We start from the raw sequence: 20,758 nt of genomic DNA, 5'->3' as shown, positions 1-20,758 counted from the left end.
AATCAAACGGTGAAACAAAGTTTGAGGATCAAGCTGGCTTCTCACCACTGAGACAGATTTGACTTCAAACCACTTCAGAATCCCTGGGAAGCGGTAGGCTGTAATGTAGGTTGTTCTCTCGATCCACATGGTCTGTAGGGCAGAATAAATATCAATAAAATATTAAAGGGTGACATTTTAATGTTTTTATTAATCTTCAGAGTGGGGTATGCGCAGACACGGGATTGTTTATACTTTTTTTAATTTATGGGTGTCTGCTTATACATAGTGCTTTGGAGTAAATTTTAAAAAAAAATGCTCACTGCAAATTCATTGTCTGGGTCCTTTTCACCTTTCCTGAAGGGCCTGGAATACTGGAACTGGTCCACTTCATTGGTTCTGTAATAGCTGCAAAAGAACAGGAAAGGACAGCGGTGAGTTAGCAGTTTGACCAGAGTACTATAAATCCCAAGGTATTCACAAGAAGATAAATCAGGCTTTAAGTGTTCCGTACGCACTTTAATATCTGCTCTGGAACCCCCTTGTCTTTAAACTGGTGCGGCACGGTGAGAACAGGCTTGACAGTAAAGCACTGAATGTCTGTGAGGTTCAGCTAAGGATAAGACCAGGAATAATGTGGAGCAGTAGACAAAGCACAGTTGCATTGACTCAGATTACTTTTTCAAATCTGTAATTGTCAAACAAGACTACAGCTGTGCTAGCAGCTTTGTGAGGCTGGACCTCGTACAGTGGTGCTCAGTACCGACGTCAGAATGCAAACATGCTCACAATGACAATGCTAACATGCTGATGTGAACAGATTTGTTTACCATGTTCACCATTTGAGTGTAGCTTATTAGCTAACATTTGCTCATTAGCAATAAACAGTTGATGTGAATGGCATTACTTTTACAAGATTTAATCAGACACATTTTAAAGGGATAGTTCAGATTTTTTTAAAGGGGTTGTATGAGTTCAGTCCATAGTCAGTGTATTACCTACAGTAGATGACGGGCAGCATGACCCCAGTTTAAAGAGTACCGGCATGGAAACTAAGCAATGTGCTGCTGTGGATGGGGTCAGCAGCAAAACATATTTTAGCCACAAAAAAAAAAAATCAATATCAGTTTAAATGTACAATATATTTATAATATTTTCACTGCTTTAACTCGCTGTTGGACACCCCTTTTGGATGGAGAACTGAAGCCATTACATCCAACTTTGCTCTCTTCAAAGCCACCAGACTTTTTTGGGGAAAAAACAGCAATTTTACCTTGCAGAACATGGGAGTTGCTTGTCTACCGCTGCCTCGATTGATCAGTTTGTTTGTGTTCTGTGTGAATTGGTGTTTTAAAGTGATAGTTCATATTCACCAAAGTCACACCTCAAAGTCTAACAGATCAGTGGCAGCGATAGACCAGCAACTCCCATGTTCTGTGAGGGGTCTGGTGGCATTGAGGCCTCCGCACACAGCAGTACATTGCTTTTCCTCCGTGTTGTTGCACTTGCCTGCTTGTCTAACCTCGGGGTGTGCCATAGGCAATACACTGACCTCATACAACCCCAATTAAAGAAATATGAACGATCCCTCTAAACATTAACCTGATGATGGCATGAGATGCAAAGTTGTTGATGAAACTGTGGGGACATGAATGCGTGTATGGGATTTCATGACAGATCATCCAGTAGAGACATTTCCCATAAACCGTCAAATATCAACATCATTAATTTCCCTTGAGTCCTGCTAACCTGACTAAAAATCTTGATATACAAAAAGCTTTTGTGTGGCTTATAAGGTACAAGTGCCACAAACTGCAGCTCCTTGAAGGCTACTTGAGGCTGGTTCCAAAAGCAATTCAATCCCCATAGATCCCTCATGTTAAAATGGGCAACTTTACAGCAGAAATAAATATGTTTCCAGCCTAGTACAAAAGACGGTATTGGTCTCTGTGAGGGGTGTGATTTTTTTTATAGAACTCATTCATCTAAATCATTTTAAGGCTTAAAGCCGATCTGAGTGACAGGCAGCTACCCTCACAGGTGGCTAGTCGCTACATTTAGCCCGCCTCATCTCACAGCTACTCCATCTTTTTGCTCATGTCGTGATTAGTCTGGAGGAGTCAGGCCCTGCCAAGACAGTGACGGTCAGAGCCTCCCACATTTGAGCTACATTTTGCCTCTGCAGAAACTAATGGGTGATGATGTCCATATTTCATACAGTTCGTGATAAGGATACACATTCCGGGGGAGTTGCTGATGTTGTCTCCAGGGGGCGCTGTGCTGGTCATCCGCACTGCGTTGGGGAACTGAGAGAGCAGCTTTAAGCTGAAGTCTTCCAGCCACTCGTACTCCTTGCCTCGGTAGATGAACATCTTGTTCTGTAGCAGAAGATTTCAGTGTGCAACACAACAGATGAAACTCAATAAATTACTAGAATTATGATGGAGGTTATTTTTTCCATAATATATGAGATGAGTGCTTGGGCAGAGCCATGACAGGACTGTATTCATCCTGACATTCTCTTGTGTCGTCAAAAAGCCAATAACCTTTATCGACATTATTGCACATTGCCCTGCGAAATGTTTCAAAAAGCCAGATCATTGTGTGAGCAAGGTGAATGCTGACCTCTCTAAGTCTTTATTTATTGAAATAGGAAATAATGTTCTTACCCTGAGGAAAGTGGGGAATCCAAGGCCATAGTATCCCACAGCAAAGTATTCCGGCTGTGGCCGCATTGCATGCATGATATTTTCATAGAACCCGGCTTGTTTTTTCTGTGACAGAGGATAAAGAAGATTGTAAGACTGCAGTCTGTGCACAGTGTGATGTAATTAGTCTGTTAGAAGGTGGTTACAAAATAAAAGCATTCATTATAAATTCATTTCAATAGTATGTGGTTACTTCTGTTTGCTTTTATGCAATTATGAGAAAAGATTATTGGAGCACAATCATACAAATCTACCAACGCTGAGAGACTTTATAAATAGATTCTTCATAATAGATTCAAACGCCACAGCATCTGCAGACACTTTCTAAGTGGGAATAAGTTAATTTAGTAAACAGGTTCTCACACACGTTTCCCTTCTCCATCTCAACAAATTACACTCTTGTCTGTCCACTTTTACTCAGACTAATTTCAATCTTAATGAGACATTAGCAATAAAATCATCTGTAATTAAGTTGTTTTCATATCACTTGATAAAACATGCCCTTTTCTGAAGTTTTAGGAGTATTTTGTTTGTAAGGGGGAATTACAATGCACGCCATCTCTTACCAGCAGCTGGCTCAGCTCCATGAAGTCAAACATGTGGATCTCATGCATCTTGGCCAGCTGCTTGCCCAGCTCAATGGCCTTCTCCCACATCTGAGAAGACATGTGCATTACTCAATTAAAAGGGGACATAAAACAAAAACAAAACAACACAGGAGCACAAGCTAGATTTTGCCATCTGGCTCCCACGGCTGTCCTCTGTAAAAACCCCTCCTCGCGGCTTTGAGGGAAAAACAGTTGATAGGTGGCAGCCAGTGAGAGATTTGAATATTGACACAACACACAGCTTAAGTAACTTCCCCACCAGTTTCACAGTTCTTTGGTTGATTGATGGAAAAAATAAAAATGACTTTGGCCCACAAACGCAATTCAAACTCACCTTGCCCTTGTCCAAATAGCATATGATCTCCTGGAAGAGCCTCTCTTTCAGCTCCTGTTGGGTCCAGACGTGCTTCCCATCTCCAGGTATCAGATGAGTTGCGCAGGGTTTGTCAGACCACTGGGGAAGCAAAGTACCATAAATCAATACTGAGGTGAACATTTAAAAGTATGGTAATATAGGCAAAGGGTTAAACAGCTCAAACCATAAAGAGCTGGATACTGTTACACCGTGTGCCTCAGTAGGGACATTTTGGCCTTTTTAATTTTTCATATTTTTAAAGTTCTGGCAATGTTAATGCATGCATACGGTATAAATTTGGGCAAGGGTGTGAGTTTTTAATTTTGAAAGTTCAACCTCAGCTCCCATAATAAGTCTTTGTAGCCAAATTACAGATACTTTGACCCTTAAGGACACAAATGTCCCATTGAAACCCATTAAAACCATTTTTTGAGCCCACCACCATTACAGCGAAAAATCATGCATTCTATGACATCAGGTTTTCAATCAGAGCCTGATCTGGCGTCAAAAGTGTCTTTTTAACTATTTTCTACCAGATCTTCTAATGTCTGTCTTATGGGGAAAATACATGCCAATTTCTGTTATGGCAGACTGTGAAGAAAAAAAGCCCTAGCATTTAGTATACAGAAAATAACTACTTTTTTCCTGTAAACTACATGACAACAGTTGTGTTATGTAATCATTTAAACATAGCACAACATACCATTTTATAGCATAAAAGGGTTCATTTAAAAAAAAAAATTGGACTGATGTTGGTTAAAAGACTCAGCTGTGGGATTTAAAGTGGAAAATAATATAAATAAGTAATTTTGGGGAAGTTTATTAATGCAGACATTTTTGTCCTCTAAGGACATGAGAGCACATTTTTTAAAAGGGCAGCACAGGGGTAAAGATGAAAAGAAAGAGACTTTGATGTGTCAGAGACCTCCAGTAGTTCAGCATGCAGTATCAGAGTGTAGGACGCCTCTGTGTAGTTCTCACAGTCCAGGTGCAAATCACGCAGCTTGTACAAGTACCTGGTTAAAAGAGCACATTAGTTAAACACTGTTCGCCCACTCGCCCTTTGGTCCAAGAACCACACACTTTCTCTTTCCCACTCACCGGATGTAAATGTCCTCCCGCTTTTTTTCTTTGTAGAAATTCTGCAAGAAAATCTTAATTATGTACTCTTGATCACATTTTCTCTGAAGCACTTGGTAGAACAGCACAGGTAATTGCTTAATGTACATGCACAAACAGTGTTAACCGTGTTGTAAATATAGACACAGGCCGTACCAGCACATTGACAGTGCAGCTCATGCGGTACTCAGGACTTTCGTCGTGTGAGATGGTACGGTACGCCAGGAGGTTCTCCAGCAGGCTGCTCAGTAGCAGAGCCAGCTCCTCTCCTGACTGCGACAGGTATCTGTGGCGTCTGCAGTGCTCCAGCAACCTGCACATACAAACAAAGTCTTCAGCTACACTTTAGGGGCTATTTCTAGTTTATCAGTATGCCAAAAGCCTGCCATTCCTCCTGACGAACACATTAAAATCTGTTTTGCAACTCTTTGAGATTGTACATTCTGTCCCCAAGGGGTTTCTATTGATTAGAGGTTGCCCACAATTCTTGCAGAATGTCTTGTCCTTCTGGTTCCTTAAGGACATTTTCAAAAACACAATCATAAATGCCTTTGTTGTATTTTAGAAGCACTCCTGTCTGAATTCCCTATCAAACAGAATAAAAGAATTTTTGATCGGTGTGTTGTACCACTTAAACAGCTTTCAGTGTGAAAGAAATGTTTGCTGTTTGATGTGCTCCTCAGTCTTACGTTTTCTCCAGCAGGACTTTGTACTGCTCATCCCCTCGGCCTCCTTCTACCTCTTGATCCAATTTTGTTATCAGTTCATTCTCAAACTGCAAGGATAAGAGGGCAATTAAAAAAAAGCACATCATCATACACATCGCAAATGTCACACTCAGCCAGGAGCGGATTCAGAAGAATTTAAACCCAAAAAAAAGTTCTTAATTCAGAGGCGGCTTTCTTACCGTTTCGAACGTGCGTCCGGGGCTGAAGTTGTGCTCACACTGCATCATATCAAAGAAGATGGGGATGGTAGCTTTTCTCAGCTCGGGCTCAGGCACAAGCGTGACCTCCAGAATGGGCCCGACCATGGCTGGGATGAACTTCATTTTGTGGGGGCCTGAGGGACAGCAAAACATTATCACGCAGAAATATCACAGTGTGATTGGAGGAGGCAATAAGCTGCATCTTCATTTCTCAACAAACAGAGGACAAATCTAATAACGTGGTAAACAAAACAACAACACACTGTGAAACTGGACAATAAAAAATATTGTCTTGTCATTCTCCTTGCATTACTGGCAGGCACTGAATAAACAAAGCCACAAACTCTATGATAATAGCAGCATTATCAGATGGTGCAAAATACTCACCTAGATTGTACCACATATCTCTGATCTTAAACCCAATAGTCTTCCTCATGTCTCCATATCTGTGGCAAATTTAAATCAAAGGACTGTTAAATTAAGTTCTCTCCATTTAAATAATCTTTTTGATGAATTCTAAATGATCTCACTTGTTCAGAATCTTATTTCGTTTCTCTTGAGAGAAGGATTCCAGCTGCAGTGTCTTGTGGGTGAGGAACGCCACGGTCAAATGAAAGTAGTTATTCCACAGCTGCGAGGGGAGCAGGGTTTTCAAATATTAATACCATAATTACCTTCTCATAACACTAGCTTTTGATTTTGTGTTAAATAAGAAATGTAACCTCTATCGGGTCGAGGGAGGACAAAAACACACCTGGAGTTCAAAATGTGCCTGATCCAGAAAATACATGTTGAGGACATCCGAGTACTGGTTAATGGCCCTCAGGAAGACCTGCATCTGCACCAGGTTCATGATCATCCAGTCAGCGGGGAAGACATCTCCCATGAGGTCTTTAAACATGATGAATGTCTCCATGAGAAAGTCCTGAGGGCAGCAGAGGGATAAAATCTTTACTGCAAAGTGTATGCACACTGTCGCTTTAAAGAAATACAATAAGTAATACCCAAACTAAGCAAATCCAAAGCAGAACTGCTACATGCACATTCCACGGCATAATGGACACCCACTGACATCCTCATCATGTCCAATCCATTGCATGAAATGTCTATAATCAATATTCCCTTAAGGAGCAGTAAGTGGCCTGGGTGGTTTAATGCCTGTTATTGATGAGATGTTTCAGGACAAGATGTAGCCAGCAGGGGAGGAACCGGGACACTTACAACGATGTCCTGTCTTGTCTTGAAGGTGCTGATGTAGTGGGCGTAATGCATGTCATCCATTTGCTTCAGGATGGCCGTCATGCAGGCGAGATAGTGGCCCTGCCGCAGAGGAGTCAACTATTATTCACATGGATTGAAACATTTGTCCAAAAGAAAAAAAACAGCAGTTGTTGTGTTGTTGTTGATTTTTCTCACAGCTCTTATAAAAATTACTACATGTCCATGTCAGGGTAGTTGATACTGAAATGAATGCTGAGGAGAGAGTTGTCAAGGACATATTTCAGCAGTGTGTCTTACAATGAGAGGGGAGGATCTCTCCATGCTGATGACGGTGCGATTAACCCTGCGAAGAAGCCGCTCCATTATCAGCTGAACGTGCCCTCTGGTTGGACCCTGTGCACAGACAAACAGCTCAGGTACAATTACCAGCTGAGGCACAGCGGCACAGACATGCTGCAAAGTGTAGCAGCCAGCATCAAAGGGTCGGTTCACTCAAATCCCCCCCAAAAAATAACGACATATATTCTCACTTATTTTCCCAGGTTTTCAGATGACTCCCTCCACTAAAACACAGTGGAGGTGAATAACATTTCTTTTGTGGTGCTCACTGAATTGAAAAAGATACATTTTTAAAAATTCAACAGCGCACAGCTTCCGAAGAACACTGAAAAAACTAAATGTTTTAAAATTAACAGCGCATGGCTTCCGAAGAACACTCTAATGCACTCTGTCAAAGGTTTTCTTTGGGGACACTTCTTCAGCAGAAATAAGAAATAAACTACAGCTTATCTATTTTGTAACTATTATGATAACTGCCTTAAACCTGCATTCTTTCTAATGACCAGCAGGGGGCGACTCCACTGGGCGTAGTTTCGCAATGTGTTTATGGTTTAAAAGTTTTTTCAATAGAGCAATAGTCCATTTTTTTAATTATGGTCTAGTAAAGAGTGAAATAGAAGCCTGTAAAACATACTCTGATTTAGCAATCAGGATAGCAATCTGTAACAATGTGTAACAATGTCTCTATATAGCTGTAAACTTGTTTTTGGTTTACCTCAAACTGTGGAAGCTACCTTTGTTTTTTACTAGTGTCTTGCATAGTGTCTTTCGATTTTCAGCCAGATCTGCCCTCTTGTCCAAATATGGTCACTTCTGGTGCCAAAAAAACAAAATGGCAAACAAGAGGCTTCAAAACAGCAGACCACAAACCAATGGGTGATGCCACAGTGAGTACATTTACCTATTCTTCTTAAATACAGTCTACGCTATTTTGTGATGTATTATAGAAAAGCTTCTGGGTGAGATCTACCTAACTGGGACATCCTTTGTAGAAAGAGATGTTGACTTTTTTCAATGCTCTGTGCATCACAAACGCCTCTATTCATCCCCACCGTCCTGGGATGGTAGCAGAAATCTCAGAGACAAATATCTCAAAACCTAGGCAAATAAAACCCAAACTATATGCATGACTAGACGTTCCAACTATCCATCCATTTTAAACCGCTTATCTAGCAGCAGGCTAAACAGGGCAGCCCAGACGTTCCTCTCCTTAGCTTCGTCCTCCACCACCTCCAGGGGGACATCGAGATGCTACCAGGCCAGATGGGATAAGTAATTCCTCCAGCATGCTCTGGGTCTGCCCCGGGGCTTCCTTCCAGTTGGACGTGCCCAGAAAACCTCTAAAGAGAGGCCCGAATCACCTCAACTGGCTCCTTTCCATGCAAAACAGCAGCAGTTTCACTCTGATGTCCCAGCGGATGTCTAAGCTCTTTACCCTATGTGTAAGGGTGAGCCAAGCCACCCTGTGGAGGAAACTTATTTTGGCTGCTCATACCCACAATGTCATGCTGACTAGATGTGTTTTTCTGTAATTAGTGTGTACCGACCCTTTAAAAGCATAATCTCCACGTGTCTAAAGGTGACTTCTGACTCCTCACCACATCCTTGCGGTCCAGGTTGTCCAACACTGTGCTGAGCAGCTGGGCGCAGGCCTCGTGGTCTGGTTTACAAGAGTGGTCGTCCAGCTGTCCACTCAGCTGGTCCGTAACAAGTGGCAGGAGCACATCTCGACAATCTGCAGAAAAACACTGTATTCATCGGATCATACAGCATATTTCCTTTTAATGGAGCTGACCTGACAAAGTTGCATGTAGGTGTGAGTTTTTCTTCCCTTCATCTGGTGTGAAATGTCATTATGTGGTGTTCAAGCCTCGAGGACTCCTACCTGGCTGCCTGAAAAGGTCACTCTCCACCATTTTACACATGCAGCCAAGCTTCTGACGCACGAGCTGAGAGTCGGGAATGCTTTCAATGAACTTCGCGAGGAGAACGCTGAGAAGAAAATGAAAGAAAAGAACCAGAAAGCAGCTGTGACAATTTGAATGCTGTTCACATTTTACATCTAGTAATTATTGTCACAGAGGACTAATGAGCAGCACACATGACGGGTTGATTTTACAGCAGCAAGAATTGAGAATAACGCCTCCTTTACTCAGAGGTAAATATGATAATTTGCAGCGAGTCAGGCAATTATCATTTCCTGCTGTGCAAACCCTCTGGAGAGTTACCTGAGCTCCACGGGATCAAACACAGTCTGGATGTCATTAATGATGCTGGGAAGGTATTTCAATATTGCTCCCTGCAAAAAAGCAAAGAATCAGGTCTTGTCAGGCTGAAGCACAGGGACACTTTTTATTCTCTAGTAAAACAAGCCTTTTACCAGAGCTTTTCCTCACCTTACTGAGACTGCCAACGGGGAGCACACACTCATTTTGCAGGTAATTTGTACAACTTCTCAATATCTTGCCATTAACACATTTTCACAGCTGGACTACTGAAGTCGAAAAATAAAAGCAAAATCTTCACAGAGACTGACTGGCTGCATTTTAGCTTTATTTTCGAGCAAGAAAAGGATAAATTGGTGAGTGTTTCCACATGCTTTTCTGATCAATAATACAAAGATAAACACAGCTACTGGGCACATCAGCCATTCTGACTCAACCTACCTTTATCTTCACTCCCTCGTCCAGCGGTCTGTCCATGAGGGTGTTGAAAGACAGGAAAAGGTTGCGAATGGAGTTGAAGAAAGCGTCCCCATCCTCACTGTTCCCGTAGAATCTGAGAATCAAGAATGGGCATTGCATCAAAATATGTTTTTTATAATATGAGAGTGAAGAATGGAAGTGTGTGGAACCGCCTCTGATACCTGAGATAGAGGACCCGGGACTGTACAATAAACCTGAACAGGTACTTGAGAGCTTTGAGAGCAGCGTAGAGCCTCTCAGTCAGGGCGGGCTCCTCAGCGTGGCCCACGTAGTAGTTCAGCACCCTGGTTAGCTTCCTGAGAAAGTGAATGAGTCAGAAATCAAGGTCTGTTGGTAAATTGGGTGTGGGTGGAGAAGAAGAGCAGAAAAACTACTAAAGATAGAAATATGAAGGGGCGTAAGAGATCAAAGGTGGGAAATACAGAATGGAGACTCACATGTAAGCCAAAGTGGCACTGAAGTGCTTGTTGATGTAGGTTTCCAGGACCGGGTTAAAGTGCTGGAACTTGATGTCACCAATAAGCGTGATTATAAACACCTGGTTATAAACAAGAGGGAAAATAAATCGGAGTCATGTCCAAGTTTTTTAAAAAACATGCATATTCGGAATATCAATGATTCCCAACCTTTTAGATATCTGACCCAGTAAATTATAATCCTCAACATTTATGAATTCAAACCCTGTTTTTGATCAAATCTATGGTTAGCACTTTCAGCAATATATATAAATTATGTTATTAACTAATTGTCATTGTTAAAGCAGCAGTGGGATTTAGTGGTACCTAGTGGTGAGGATGCAGATTGCAACCAGCGGAATACCCCTCCGCTCACCCCTCCCTTTCCAAGCATGTCAGAGAACCTACCTTCAGGTAACATAAAAACATGAAAGGTCAGAGTTTAGTTTGTCCGTTCCTATCTCAGCTAATGAAAACACAACGATTAGGTTATTCAGGTTATTAGAGGTATCCCCAGCTAAGGATTTACAGTCGAATCTGACTTGAGTCTTGCCTATAGTTGAATGATTGTCGAATTTGGTTTTTGATGACAAAGAATCTTCAATAAATTTGAAATGCATACGGGGATCTGATGTTGCTACGTTCTTATGCGAGTGCTCGGATAAATACATTATTATTATGCTGTTGTTATTTAGTCTTTCTGAGGTTTTGATGGTCCTGCAGATTTGAAGTTTAGTCTATCAGGTGATTTATTCATACACACCAAGGCGACTGATTTTTGATTTAGAGGTATTATTAATAGGCTGATATTTATACCAAATACCATTGACTACATATCATGATTTATTTTGAGAAACCAAAAATGTCTATGTTAAATCAGACATTCAGCACCCCCATATAGCCCAAATGAAACGATCCTTTGTTTCATAACCATGTTTCCATCATTGACTCCTTCCAACAAATCGTTGACTATTATATTCCAATTCGCACAATGGATTCCCCGAAAGCCTACTCACTGTTCCTTTAAGTAGCAGAGTCCTCCATTCTCATGCTGGATTGAAATTGCCTTTGCACGCATGAGAGATTCACAGAAAAAAATGCATGCATGTGAAGCTGTGCCAGAGCTGTATTAACTCACTGCTACAGCAAACATCATTCAGCTGCTGCTTCACATTAAAGGCCGGGTTATTCTAGAGTTAGGCCTACTCTGCCCTGATGAAAAACTCACCAAGGCATTGAAAACCAGGATGTCATAGGTGTCCTTTTCTGAAGTCTCCATCATGATGTTGAACAGGGCATCAAGAGTGTCCTGGAGAAACTGCATAAAACAGAAACCTGTTACAAAAGTGCTATTAAAAAGGACATTATACAACATCTATAAAAGGTGGCAGAAATTTACATATTTAGTGCAGCAGGACTTACTTTGACAATCTCCCCTCCCTCGACCTCCATCAGCCTCTGCAGATTCTGATCCAGATCCTCAGGGTTTGACCTCCAGTTCAGCAGGCCGAGTAAGTCCACTGGAAAAACATGAATACATCAGAATACATAAAGTGACAGCCTCCTCTGTTACAGCATCGGTTAAGATAATTGTGTTTAAGCCTGAAATCTCAATATCAACCCAATTAGATCTACATCAATCAACATCAACACATCAGCAGAATATGAGCAACACAGATGAGCTTAATTAATTTCTGGGGGGAGGAAATGATGGTGGCACCGCACCTCTATCCGCTGCAGAATCTAACCTGTCATACGACATCTTTTAGTTATCACAGAGCAGAGGTTGGAAGTGTGGGAAAAATAGAAATGTTGCCCAACGGTACCATTCTGAGTGAGTTTAGTGGAGCAGGTGAGCGTAGCGATCTGGAAGCTGTCTTTAGTCACAGGAATCACTCCTGAATGGTGGAACTGCTTCCCTGTTTGCTTCTCCTTTTCCTCCACTTCAGTCCAAGTCGCTGGCAAGGTGAGATAAACCTTTGCATCGTCTGCCTTTTTTACATCAACCTAAGAAATTCATAAAAGGGGGAATGAATCATGAAGCATATTGATCGATGGAGGTCTAATTTCATATTTATTGATTGAGGAGAAATTCATGCATAATCCATCTACCCACTGTCAGCTATTCAAGACACAGATTTTTGTGTAATTAGATAGAAAACAATCTCCTGCTTATTTTAAAGATAAGTGCAGTGAATTAAATTTCCTACTAAACCACAATCCAGCTACGGTACCTTATAGACGATAAGTTCGTGCCTGCCATCTTTCAGCGTGGTCCCGTCTCCTCTCATGAGCCGGACAAAGGCCATACCAAAGGGCTTCTCTGATTTGTCTCTAGCTGAAGGATAAACAGGAGCATAAGATGAGAACAGCGCCGCAACAGTCACTGTAGCTGTATTAAACGTAGTGACAGGATTACATGTGGGTGTTTGTCATACAAATAAGACACAGTCACTCACAGTCCTGAGAGGAGCGGTGTCGAAACATCACCCTCAGGTGACAGCGGCAGACATCTTCAATGGGAATTGTCACCTTGCAGTAAGCAGAGAAAAGTCGCAGGAATTAAAGTGAACACAGGATTATACATCTGGATGAAATGTTATCTGCTGGGAGATTTGTATGAGCAGCACGTCCTGTGTCAATATCTTCCCCTGAAGATTAGTTCATTGAAGAACTAATTAAAGAACATGAGATGTCATGTTAGAAGCACTGAGCTGCACATGTGGATCCTTGACATGAGCTTACCTTCACCGTTTCATTCCAGCAAGGCTGCTTCACCTGGTAGTAGATGACAGACTTGTACTCTGAGATGCCATCATAGCCGGCCCCAGGAAATATCGCTTTCTATAGCAAATGAAGGAAGGAGATTAGTGGACATGATAAGAACAATATAAATGTGCATGTTGGTGTCTTTGGAATAAGCCTTCACAAACTAATACCATAGTTACAGTAACAAAAGACGAAGCTCGTCATTCACATAGAGCTGTTGGGAATAATTAGAAAGTCTAAGAGGCTACGGCCAAGCTAGCATAGGATGACCTTAATTTCATACCCCCAAGCACAAATTCATGCACATTCATGTACTGTGCGTTCCAGGCGTTTTCATCCGGACATGATAAATGTCTATATCAGCACTAAAATCAAGTATGATTTTTTAATTATTAGTGGTGTCACAATTCTCCAAAGCCATTTATAAGGCTTTCAATTTTAAGGTCACTATTTGACTCAATTAAGGACTACAGAGGTTTGATTTGTCAGGAGATCATTGGTTTTAGGCCCTTACAGCTGTCATTTATATGTTCAAATTCTCCTTCAAAAAGATGTTACATGATATCAATGGTTTGAATTATTTATTTAAACTAAAATAACAATTGCTTATTTCACCAGTCAATTGGGAACACTATAAAAACACAAAAATAATTTATTTATTTATTTATTTATAAGTATTTTCTTTTATGTTTTTCCGTTTATCTTTGGATGTCTGGTTCTTTATTGATGGTGAGACTACATTTTTTGTTGAGGTATGCCATGTATTTGTTCTGTTTGTTTTGTGTTGAAAGCCTTGAAAACAAAACCAAAAAACACAGGTTTCACATAGCTGACTTCTGTAGAGTAGAAGGATTTTTCAAGTCATCTCTGACTTCAGTCGTGACATTGTGTCTGGGAAAGTGCAGCTCCAGGTCACAGTAAGGCTCTGCTGTGTTACGTCTTTTGGGGATTTTTTTTCTACAGACGCGCCTAACGAGACAGCGGCTTGTGGTGTAAACTGTGTCAATTTGTGAATGAAAGTTGAAAACTGGAACATTTTGGTGTTTTACAGAGATTACTTTGAATTCAGGATATCCAGCCATTAAGTGTTTAGAACAGGCTATATTTACTAATCGGCACTAAACATCTACACTACATCTCATTAGTGTAACTACTATCGGACTTTTGTAATTTCAGAAGTGAAAATGGCACAAGATGAGCAATTCATCCAGAGAGGGACATGAATGTGTCTCCCAAATGTTATGTCATTCATCCTATAGTTCCTATAACATGGAAGAGCCATATACATGGAGCCATGTCTCTAACATGGCTAAAAGGTTTTCAGCAGGATTAAAAGACTTGTTAGAAGAAAATGGTAGCAGAGGTAGTCACAGCTTTATTAGAAAAACAAAATAAAGAGGACATGTTGTGTTCACTGGTCTATTTTACCTCCATGGAATTGCCTTCATCATCGTGGACACTCAGTATGACCTCTACATTTTTTGGGGTCTTCTTTTTACCACGGTCGAACTCTCCCTGCAGCAAGGTTACGTAAATATCATTCCTCACATTTCCTGTAAAAAGGACAATAGATGATCAGGTGGATGTGCTGAGCATTTATAAATCCCTTCTCACGGCTTTGTAAGCAATTAAAAATGAACATGACCATGGTGCATGTAGAGCAATGCCTAGCAACAAAGACTTCAATCCACCTGGGAGAATGATTTCTGGAAAGCCCATTTTCCTGACGATAGCGGTGCTGCGGTCGACAAAGTGGGGGTAGTCCTTCCTGACTTGAGCGAGGTCCCCCGGGAGGAGCTTCAGGGTCACAAACAGCCCTGCCAGCAAACATGTAAAGAAATTCAATGAGGCAGACACCAAAAGATCCCACCTCATAGACCCCTCACACATCATTTCATTCCCTCAAAACAGAAAGGTCAATTTAGAGGCACCCTCTGAAATCACAGGGGAACACACTATCCGTGAGCACTTCATTTTACCCTGGCCTTTGTGATTGACCTCCCGTGTTGCAATGACTTTGTTGAAGACAGCAGTGAGCGGCTCATTCTCTCCTATGACTCGAGACGGGATGAGTGGAGACATGATGAGCTGCCTCTGACGGATGTAGGTTTCCATAGCTATCCTGGGAGAAAAGCGTCGAGACAGGTATGAGAAAAATCAGCTGCCAGCATCTCTGACAGGTGACAAACAAATGGACAGGGGAGCTGCTGTGAGGCTTTCTGGATCTTTGACAAGATGCACCATTATCCCTCCCCACACCCCACTTACCTCAAGTGGCTACAAAAGAGCAGAGCAGCACAGAGTGCAAGTACAAGACTTGTACTACTTGTGTGTATTGTAAAATATACTTCTTAATGAGCAGTTTAATTGGAGGGATACTTCTTTCTTTTTGAATTCGGGTTGCATAAGATACTTATCCATGGTCAGCTTATTACCTAAAGTAGATGCCGGCTGGAAGCCCATCAGTTTGGAGAAGCAGGCAGGAGTATCAACATAAAAGCTTAGCCGAGAGAGGTTGCTGCTGGTTATTTTTGGCATGTACCAACTCCACTCTTATGAATAATATTCCCTTTATTTTCACTGCACGCCAAATTTATCTTTATATAAACGCTCCATTACACGTTTTTTTTAATGTATGCAAACATCGTACCAAAATGTCCACAGATCGAGGTCAGTAATGAATGTATGTGTGATTAAGATTTAAGTGAGAAAAAAGTGCTGATACACTGCATTACTAAAGTTTTCAATGGAGCACCCATCTTGGATTTGAAGGTCAGGGTTTGTGAGGTTCCTCTGACTTTGCGGGTCGAAAATAAAATGCTTTCAAGGGGTTCTCTCCATCAGGAAAATCGGATATTCGACTTCCCAGTTCAAATGGATCGTTCTATGGTGATGTTAACGGCTTCAGTCTCCCACATGAACTTAAACAAGGCTGTCTGACAACAAGGTCAAGTGGTGAAAATGTTTCAAATATGGCATACACTTAAACTAATATTGATTTGTCACCACAACTTAAAAAAAATCTAAACTATCCCTTTAAATTGATCAAAGAGTCATGTCATCACAGTTTTTCCTCACTTGCTTTAGCACAACTGTCAAATGAAAATTACAATTCCCAAAACACTGTCCAATTCCTAATCCACAGACAAGACAACATGCTCATCCTCAATTGTGTGCAAGTTATTACATAATTTTTTAATTAAGCTTCAAAATACAACTTAAACCAATGTATTCTAAAAGGGGTGACACTGAGTTTTCTGTCCCACAGTTACTGAAAATGGACAAGAAAACATCACAGAAGGACAACAAGTCACTCATACATGACGGAATATGTCTCAGTCTACATAGTCGACCAGTAGCCTGTATGGATGTCACAGAAGAAACATAAAAGGGGGATGTTTCACAGTGACAAAGGGTTTTGGTGGATAAAATGCACCAGGCAGATAAATTTCTACATTAGTTCCTGATCTACATTCATGTGTTGCACAGATACATCCTTTGCTGAACAATATGTTCATATTTTGTATTTACTGTTGATACTGTTGATTTACTTGTAGATACTGTAAGGAGGTTCCTGTGAAAAGAGGTTCACACTGTAGATCATTTATTAAAACTGACATTTAATTTGAGTTATGATTAATAAGATGCAGTTGGCTGTTTTTGACTTCTCTCTTAGGCTTACTGTTTGAATGTCTAAATGAGAAGTAAAACATAGAAACAAAATGTCAGTGATCTTACTAACACAGTTCCTTAGATAATTGACAGTCTTGTTAAGCAATCATGAACACGCATGTGTTATTTGCTTTAAACTCATGAGTTAAATGTTTTGACGGCCTTTTGCAAATTCGAAATTAAGTGTTGCACTGCACTGACTGATGTGGTAATTGCACTTAATGTTTTGGGAAATGCAACAGTGTTTCAGAAAATGTGCTTTAGCAACTGAGGAAAAAACTGTCAAATCAAATATCAGTTTTCTGTTGTTATTTCAGCCTTTGAAATACACTCACCGGCCACGTTATTAGCTAGCAAGGTGTACCTAATATGGTGGCCGGTGTGTTCTTCTGCTGCTGTAGCTCATCTGCTCAGGTTCAGAGATGCCCTTCTGCATACCTTGGTTGCAACGAGTGGATATTTGAGTCACTGTTGCCTTTCTACCATTCTCTTCTGACCTCTGAAATCAACAAGGCATTTTGGCTCACTGGATATTTGCTCTTTTTCTGACCAGTCACTGTAAACCCTAGAGATGGTTGTGTGTGAAAATCCCAGAAGATCAGCAGCTTTTGAAACACTCAGAGCAGCCTCTCTGGCACCAACAACCATGCCACATTTAGAGTCACCTAAATCACCTTCCTTTCCCATTCTGATGCTCGATTTAACTTCATTCTAAATGCATTTAGTTGCTGCCATGTGATTGGCTAATTAGATATTTGTGTTAACGTTTCACATGTCTGAACATGTAATAAAGTGGTTGATGAGTGCATATACGTTTTTATTGTAACGAAAAATGCATTTAGCATGACCTTTGTTATCAATTAGTGATCATGTAGTTCATGATATCCAGTGGCAAATAAGTTACTCCGTGTTAGTGAAATAAAAATCCGTTTGCCAAGGTTGGACAGCTTAAGAGGTAATTTTGCACAGTTCACACTAGGAGAATTAGCATTTATTTGACTTATTTAATTTTACTTGTAAATTCTATTTACATACTTAGGAAACAACACATGTTTAAAGGTTCAGTTTGTCACATTTAGTGGCATCCAGTGGTGCAGACTGCAACAAAGTGAATACCTGTCTGCTTACCCCTCCCTTTCCAAGAGTGTTAAGAACCTACAGTGGCCTTTATTTCGTTGTAAAAATGTGAAGGGCCCTCTCTAGAGTCGGTGTTTGGTTTGTCTGTTCTGGGCTACAGTAGAAACATGAAACATGCAACATGACAGAATCCATGCAAGAGGACCTGCTCCATATCCAGATATGAAGAGAACAAAAATCAATTCTTAGCTTCAGATGATTATACACTAATGAAAACATAATTATGAATTTTATGTTCAATTACTGCCAGTAGATCCCCCGCAATCCTACACACTGCTCCCTTTCAGTCTAGATTAATAAATGGGCCTCAAGACACAAAATGCAAAAGGCTTTTATATTTCAGGTCGGAAACACATTTAATATTTAACTTTATTTTACTCATCCAAACATTTTTTGAGCCCTGATAACTATTCTATCCTACAGAAACATGTTTTGGGGTCTGTATCTCCTCAAGAACACACAGAGAACTGTGAGACAGTGCGAAGAGACAAATAGAGGTAAAACGATAGGAAAATTTGGTTTAGATGTCAAGAATCAGGCAAGATATTTTTGGGGCTCTTCCATCTAGGAAACCTGCGAGTGTATTATCATCCTCTTCCCCCCATTGTGCAGGTGCTATGGAAACATGGCTTGAAGCCCGTCTTTGAAAAGAGCTAACACTCAGGATTGCGAAAAGTTTTTTTTATATTTGTCCTTGAAATGCAACGTAGGAAAAGTTGAATTGCATCCTTCAACAAGATGTGATGGAACACAGTAAGCAAATATAGCTCGAATCCTATTCCAATTCTTTTCTATTATTATTGTGTGACTTTAGAAAACAAGGTTGAGCCTGTTAACAGTGTAAGAAGTGTGACAACGTCGAAAACACTCACTGCTGAAAGGGGATGAAATGCTGTTTGTCCTCATCATCTGTTTTGCCATGGGCGATATCTGTTACGTCCATCACTGCAATGACAAAGAGAGCATCAGAGTGAGGCAGCAGACTGCTGTCAAGGATAAGCTAATTTGACAGATGCAATACAGTTTTTTGGTGTTTTTGTTATTTGGAAAACAACATCAAAATAGGAATTAACTGGTCTGAATAGTTCTAAAAGTTAATTTACTCACTAAAACTATATTTTCTCCTTCTAAAACAAAAGCTGAGCCAGGTGTTGGATCCCACTCACCTGTTGCCTGGCACGGCAGACAGCCAGCATAGTAAAACAGATTGAGGGTTCTTGATCTCCAGCTTGCAAATGCTTCTGAATTGTTCATTCCACCCAGCTCTGTTTCCTAAAGTGATTTTTTTTTCCTGGCTATGAATAATGGGACTTCTGAGTGAAACGTTCTTTCTGACTCTGGTTTCAGTCCATTTGCTGGAACACCAGAGGAAACTATTCCTCATCAAATCCCCTAATCATCTGGCCAAAAACAAAAAGACGGGTACTAAACCAATTTCCACCCACTCCTTTGCCAAGGCAGAGTGGAGGCACTTTCTAGGTCAGGAAGCAGGTGTTCCCATTTCATTCAGCACATGGATCCTTCATTTTTACAACTCAACAGAACTATTTGTGCAACTATTGCATCAGAAAGGAGTGGTGTCTTTTTTTTTTTCTTTTTTTTTTTCGTATTGCCTAAACTAGGTATTCCCAACCAGGGGGAACTTGTACTCCAGGAGCTACTCTTGCAGTTGCCAAGGGATTTTGAAAGATTGTTCAGTAGCTCAGAAAAAAAAATCAAAATTATGGTTTGATTAGAAGAAAAAATCCACTTATCAAGTAAGCTGTAACATGATGCAGTTCACTTATGTAACAGTGCATGGAAACAAGTAAACAATCAAGGACGGGCGTTCAAACAGGAAGCTGAAACTAATCAATATCGCAACATTAAATGTTAGGATTTAAAAGCTTTAAGTCATGGCTAGACAGCTCAAATGCAATAGCCTTTAAGTAATAAATGGTTAAATACTTAAAAGTAGCCTAATTGATAAATGGTTGAAATATTAAAAGTAGCAGATGAACAGCAATTGTTAGGCATCTAACTTAATTAACTAACTTAGTAACACAATTGAAATAGGCAACTAAAAGTAATGTATAATGTAATGGAGAAATGGTCAAAATGGTTAGCTAAAACAAATGGATAAACCATTGAAATAATAAGCTTAAAGTAATATTAAAAGGGGTTGAAATAATTAACATCAGCTAAAGGTTATAGATAAATTATTTTAATAGTTAGCTAAAGTAAAAGTATAATGGATAAACTAAAATAGCTTAAAGTAACGGATAACTGGTTCGGTAGTTAACTTAAAGTAAACAGTAGAAATTATTAGCTAAAGTCACTGACTAAACAGTTCAAACTATTAGCTTAAATAAACTGTTGAAATAGCCAAAAGTAATGTATAAATGGTTGAAATACTTTAAAGTAACAGATGAACAGCAGTTACTCGCTAAAGGTAGCACAATTGAAAAAGGCAGCTAAAAGTAATGTACTGATTTAAACTAATGGAGAAATGGTCAAATAGTTATCTTAAAGTAATAGATATCGTGTAAATAGTTATCCCAAACTAAAAATAATGGATTAATGGTTGAAACAATTCTCATCAGTTCAAAGTTATAGATAAACTGTTTAAATATAGCTAACTATATATATATATAGCTAACTATAGAAATAGTTAGCTAAAGTAAAAAGTAATGGATAAACAGTAGACATAGCTAAAAGTAATGGATAGATGGTTCAATAGTTAGCTAAAGTAACTGATTAAATAGTTCAAATTAGTTAGTTTAA

General features: G+C 40.1%; 1 protein-coding gene across 1 annotated transcript in view; it reads right to left on the bottom strand.

The window, feature by feature from the left end:
* The window catches only part of dock5 (dedicator of cytokinesis 5), a 38,057-nt gene that overhangs the window by 4,510 nt on the left and 12,789 nt on the right, over window positions 1-20,758 (bottom strand). Inside the window, exons 11-43 of the mRNA XM_059337043.1 lie at window positions 18,868-18,940; window positions 15,166-15,308; window positions 14,878-15,003; window positions 14,615-14,739; window positions 13,163-13,261; window positions 12,877-12,949; window positions 12,652-12,755; window positions 12,244-12,424; window positions 11,840-11,937; window positions 11,646-11,735; window positions 10,400-10,500; window positions 10,124-10,258; window positions 9,924-10,035; window positions 9,486-9,556; window positions 9,143-9,249; window positions 8,856-8,992; window positions 7,216-7,311; window positions 6,919-7,017; window positions 6,452-6,622; window positions 6,228-6,328; window positions 6,085-6,143; window positions 5,677-5,831; window positions 5,459-5,544; window positions 4,926-5,082; window positions 4,752-4,792; window positions 4,576-4,666; window positions 3,630-3,749; window positions 3,254-3,343; window positions 2,649-2,753; window positions 2,216-2,357; window positions 498-579; window positions 303-387; window positions 46-132 (exon numbers count right to left, since the gene is read on the bottom strand). Coding sequence (XP_059193026.1) covers window positions 46-132; window positions 303-387; window positions 498-579; window positions 2,216-2,357; window positions 2,649-2,753; window positions 3,254-3,343; window positions 3,630-3,749; window positions 4,576-4,666; window positions 4,752-4,792; window positions 4,926-5,082; window positions 5,459-5,544; window positions 5,677-5,831; window positions 6,085-6,143; window positions 6,228-6,328; window positions 6,452-6,622; window positions 6,919-7,017; window positions 7,216-7,311; window positions 8,856-8,992; window positions 9,143-9,249; window positions 9,486-9,556; window positions 9,924-10,035; window positions 10,124-10,258; window positions 10,400-10,500; window positions 11,646-11,735; window positions 11,840-11,937; window positions 12,244-12,424; window positions 12,652-12,755; window positions 12,877-12,949; window positions 13,163-13,261; window positions 14,615-14,739; window positions 14,878-15,003; window positions 15,166-15,308; window positions 18,868-18,940 — 3,542 coding nt within the window. The remainder of the gene's footprint in view (window positions 1-45; window positions 133-302; window positions 388-497; window positions 580-2,215; window positions 2,358-2,648; window positions 2,754-3,253; window positions 3,344-3,629; window positions 3,750-4,575; window positions 4,667-4,751; window positions 4,793-4,925; window positions 5,083-5,458; window positions 5,545-5,676; window positions 5,832-6,084; window positions 6,144-6,227; window positions 6,329-6,451; window positions 6,623-6,918; window positions 7,018-7,215; window positions 7,312-8,855; window positions 8,993-9,142; window positions 9,250-9,485; window positions 9,557-9,923; window positions 10,036-10,123; window positions 10,259-10,399; window positions 10,501-11,645; window positions 11,736-11,839; window positions 11,938-12,243; window positions 12,425-12,651; window positions 12,756-12,876; window positions 12,950-13,162; window positions 13,262-14,614; window positions 14,740-14,877; window positions 15,004-15,165; window positions 15,309-18,867; window positions 18,941-20,758) is intronic.

This window comes from Centropristis striata, chromosome 7 (genome assembly GCF_030273125.1).
Source record: "Centropristis striata isolate RG_2023a ecotype Rhode Island chromosome 7, C.striata_1.0, whole genome shotgun sequence".
NCBI lineage: Eukaryota > Metazoa > Chordata > Actinopteri > Perciformes > Serranidae > Centropristis > Centropristis striata.
The sequence above is the reverse complement of the archived record's forward strand: the minus strand, read 5'-3'. Positions and strand labels throughout refer to the sequence as shown.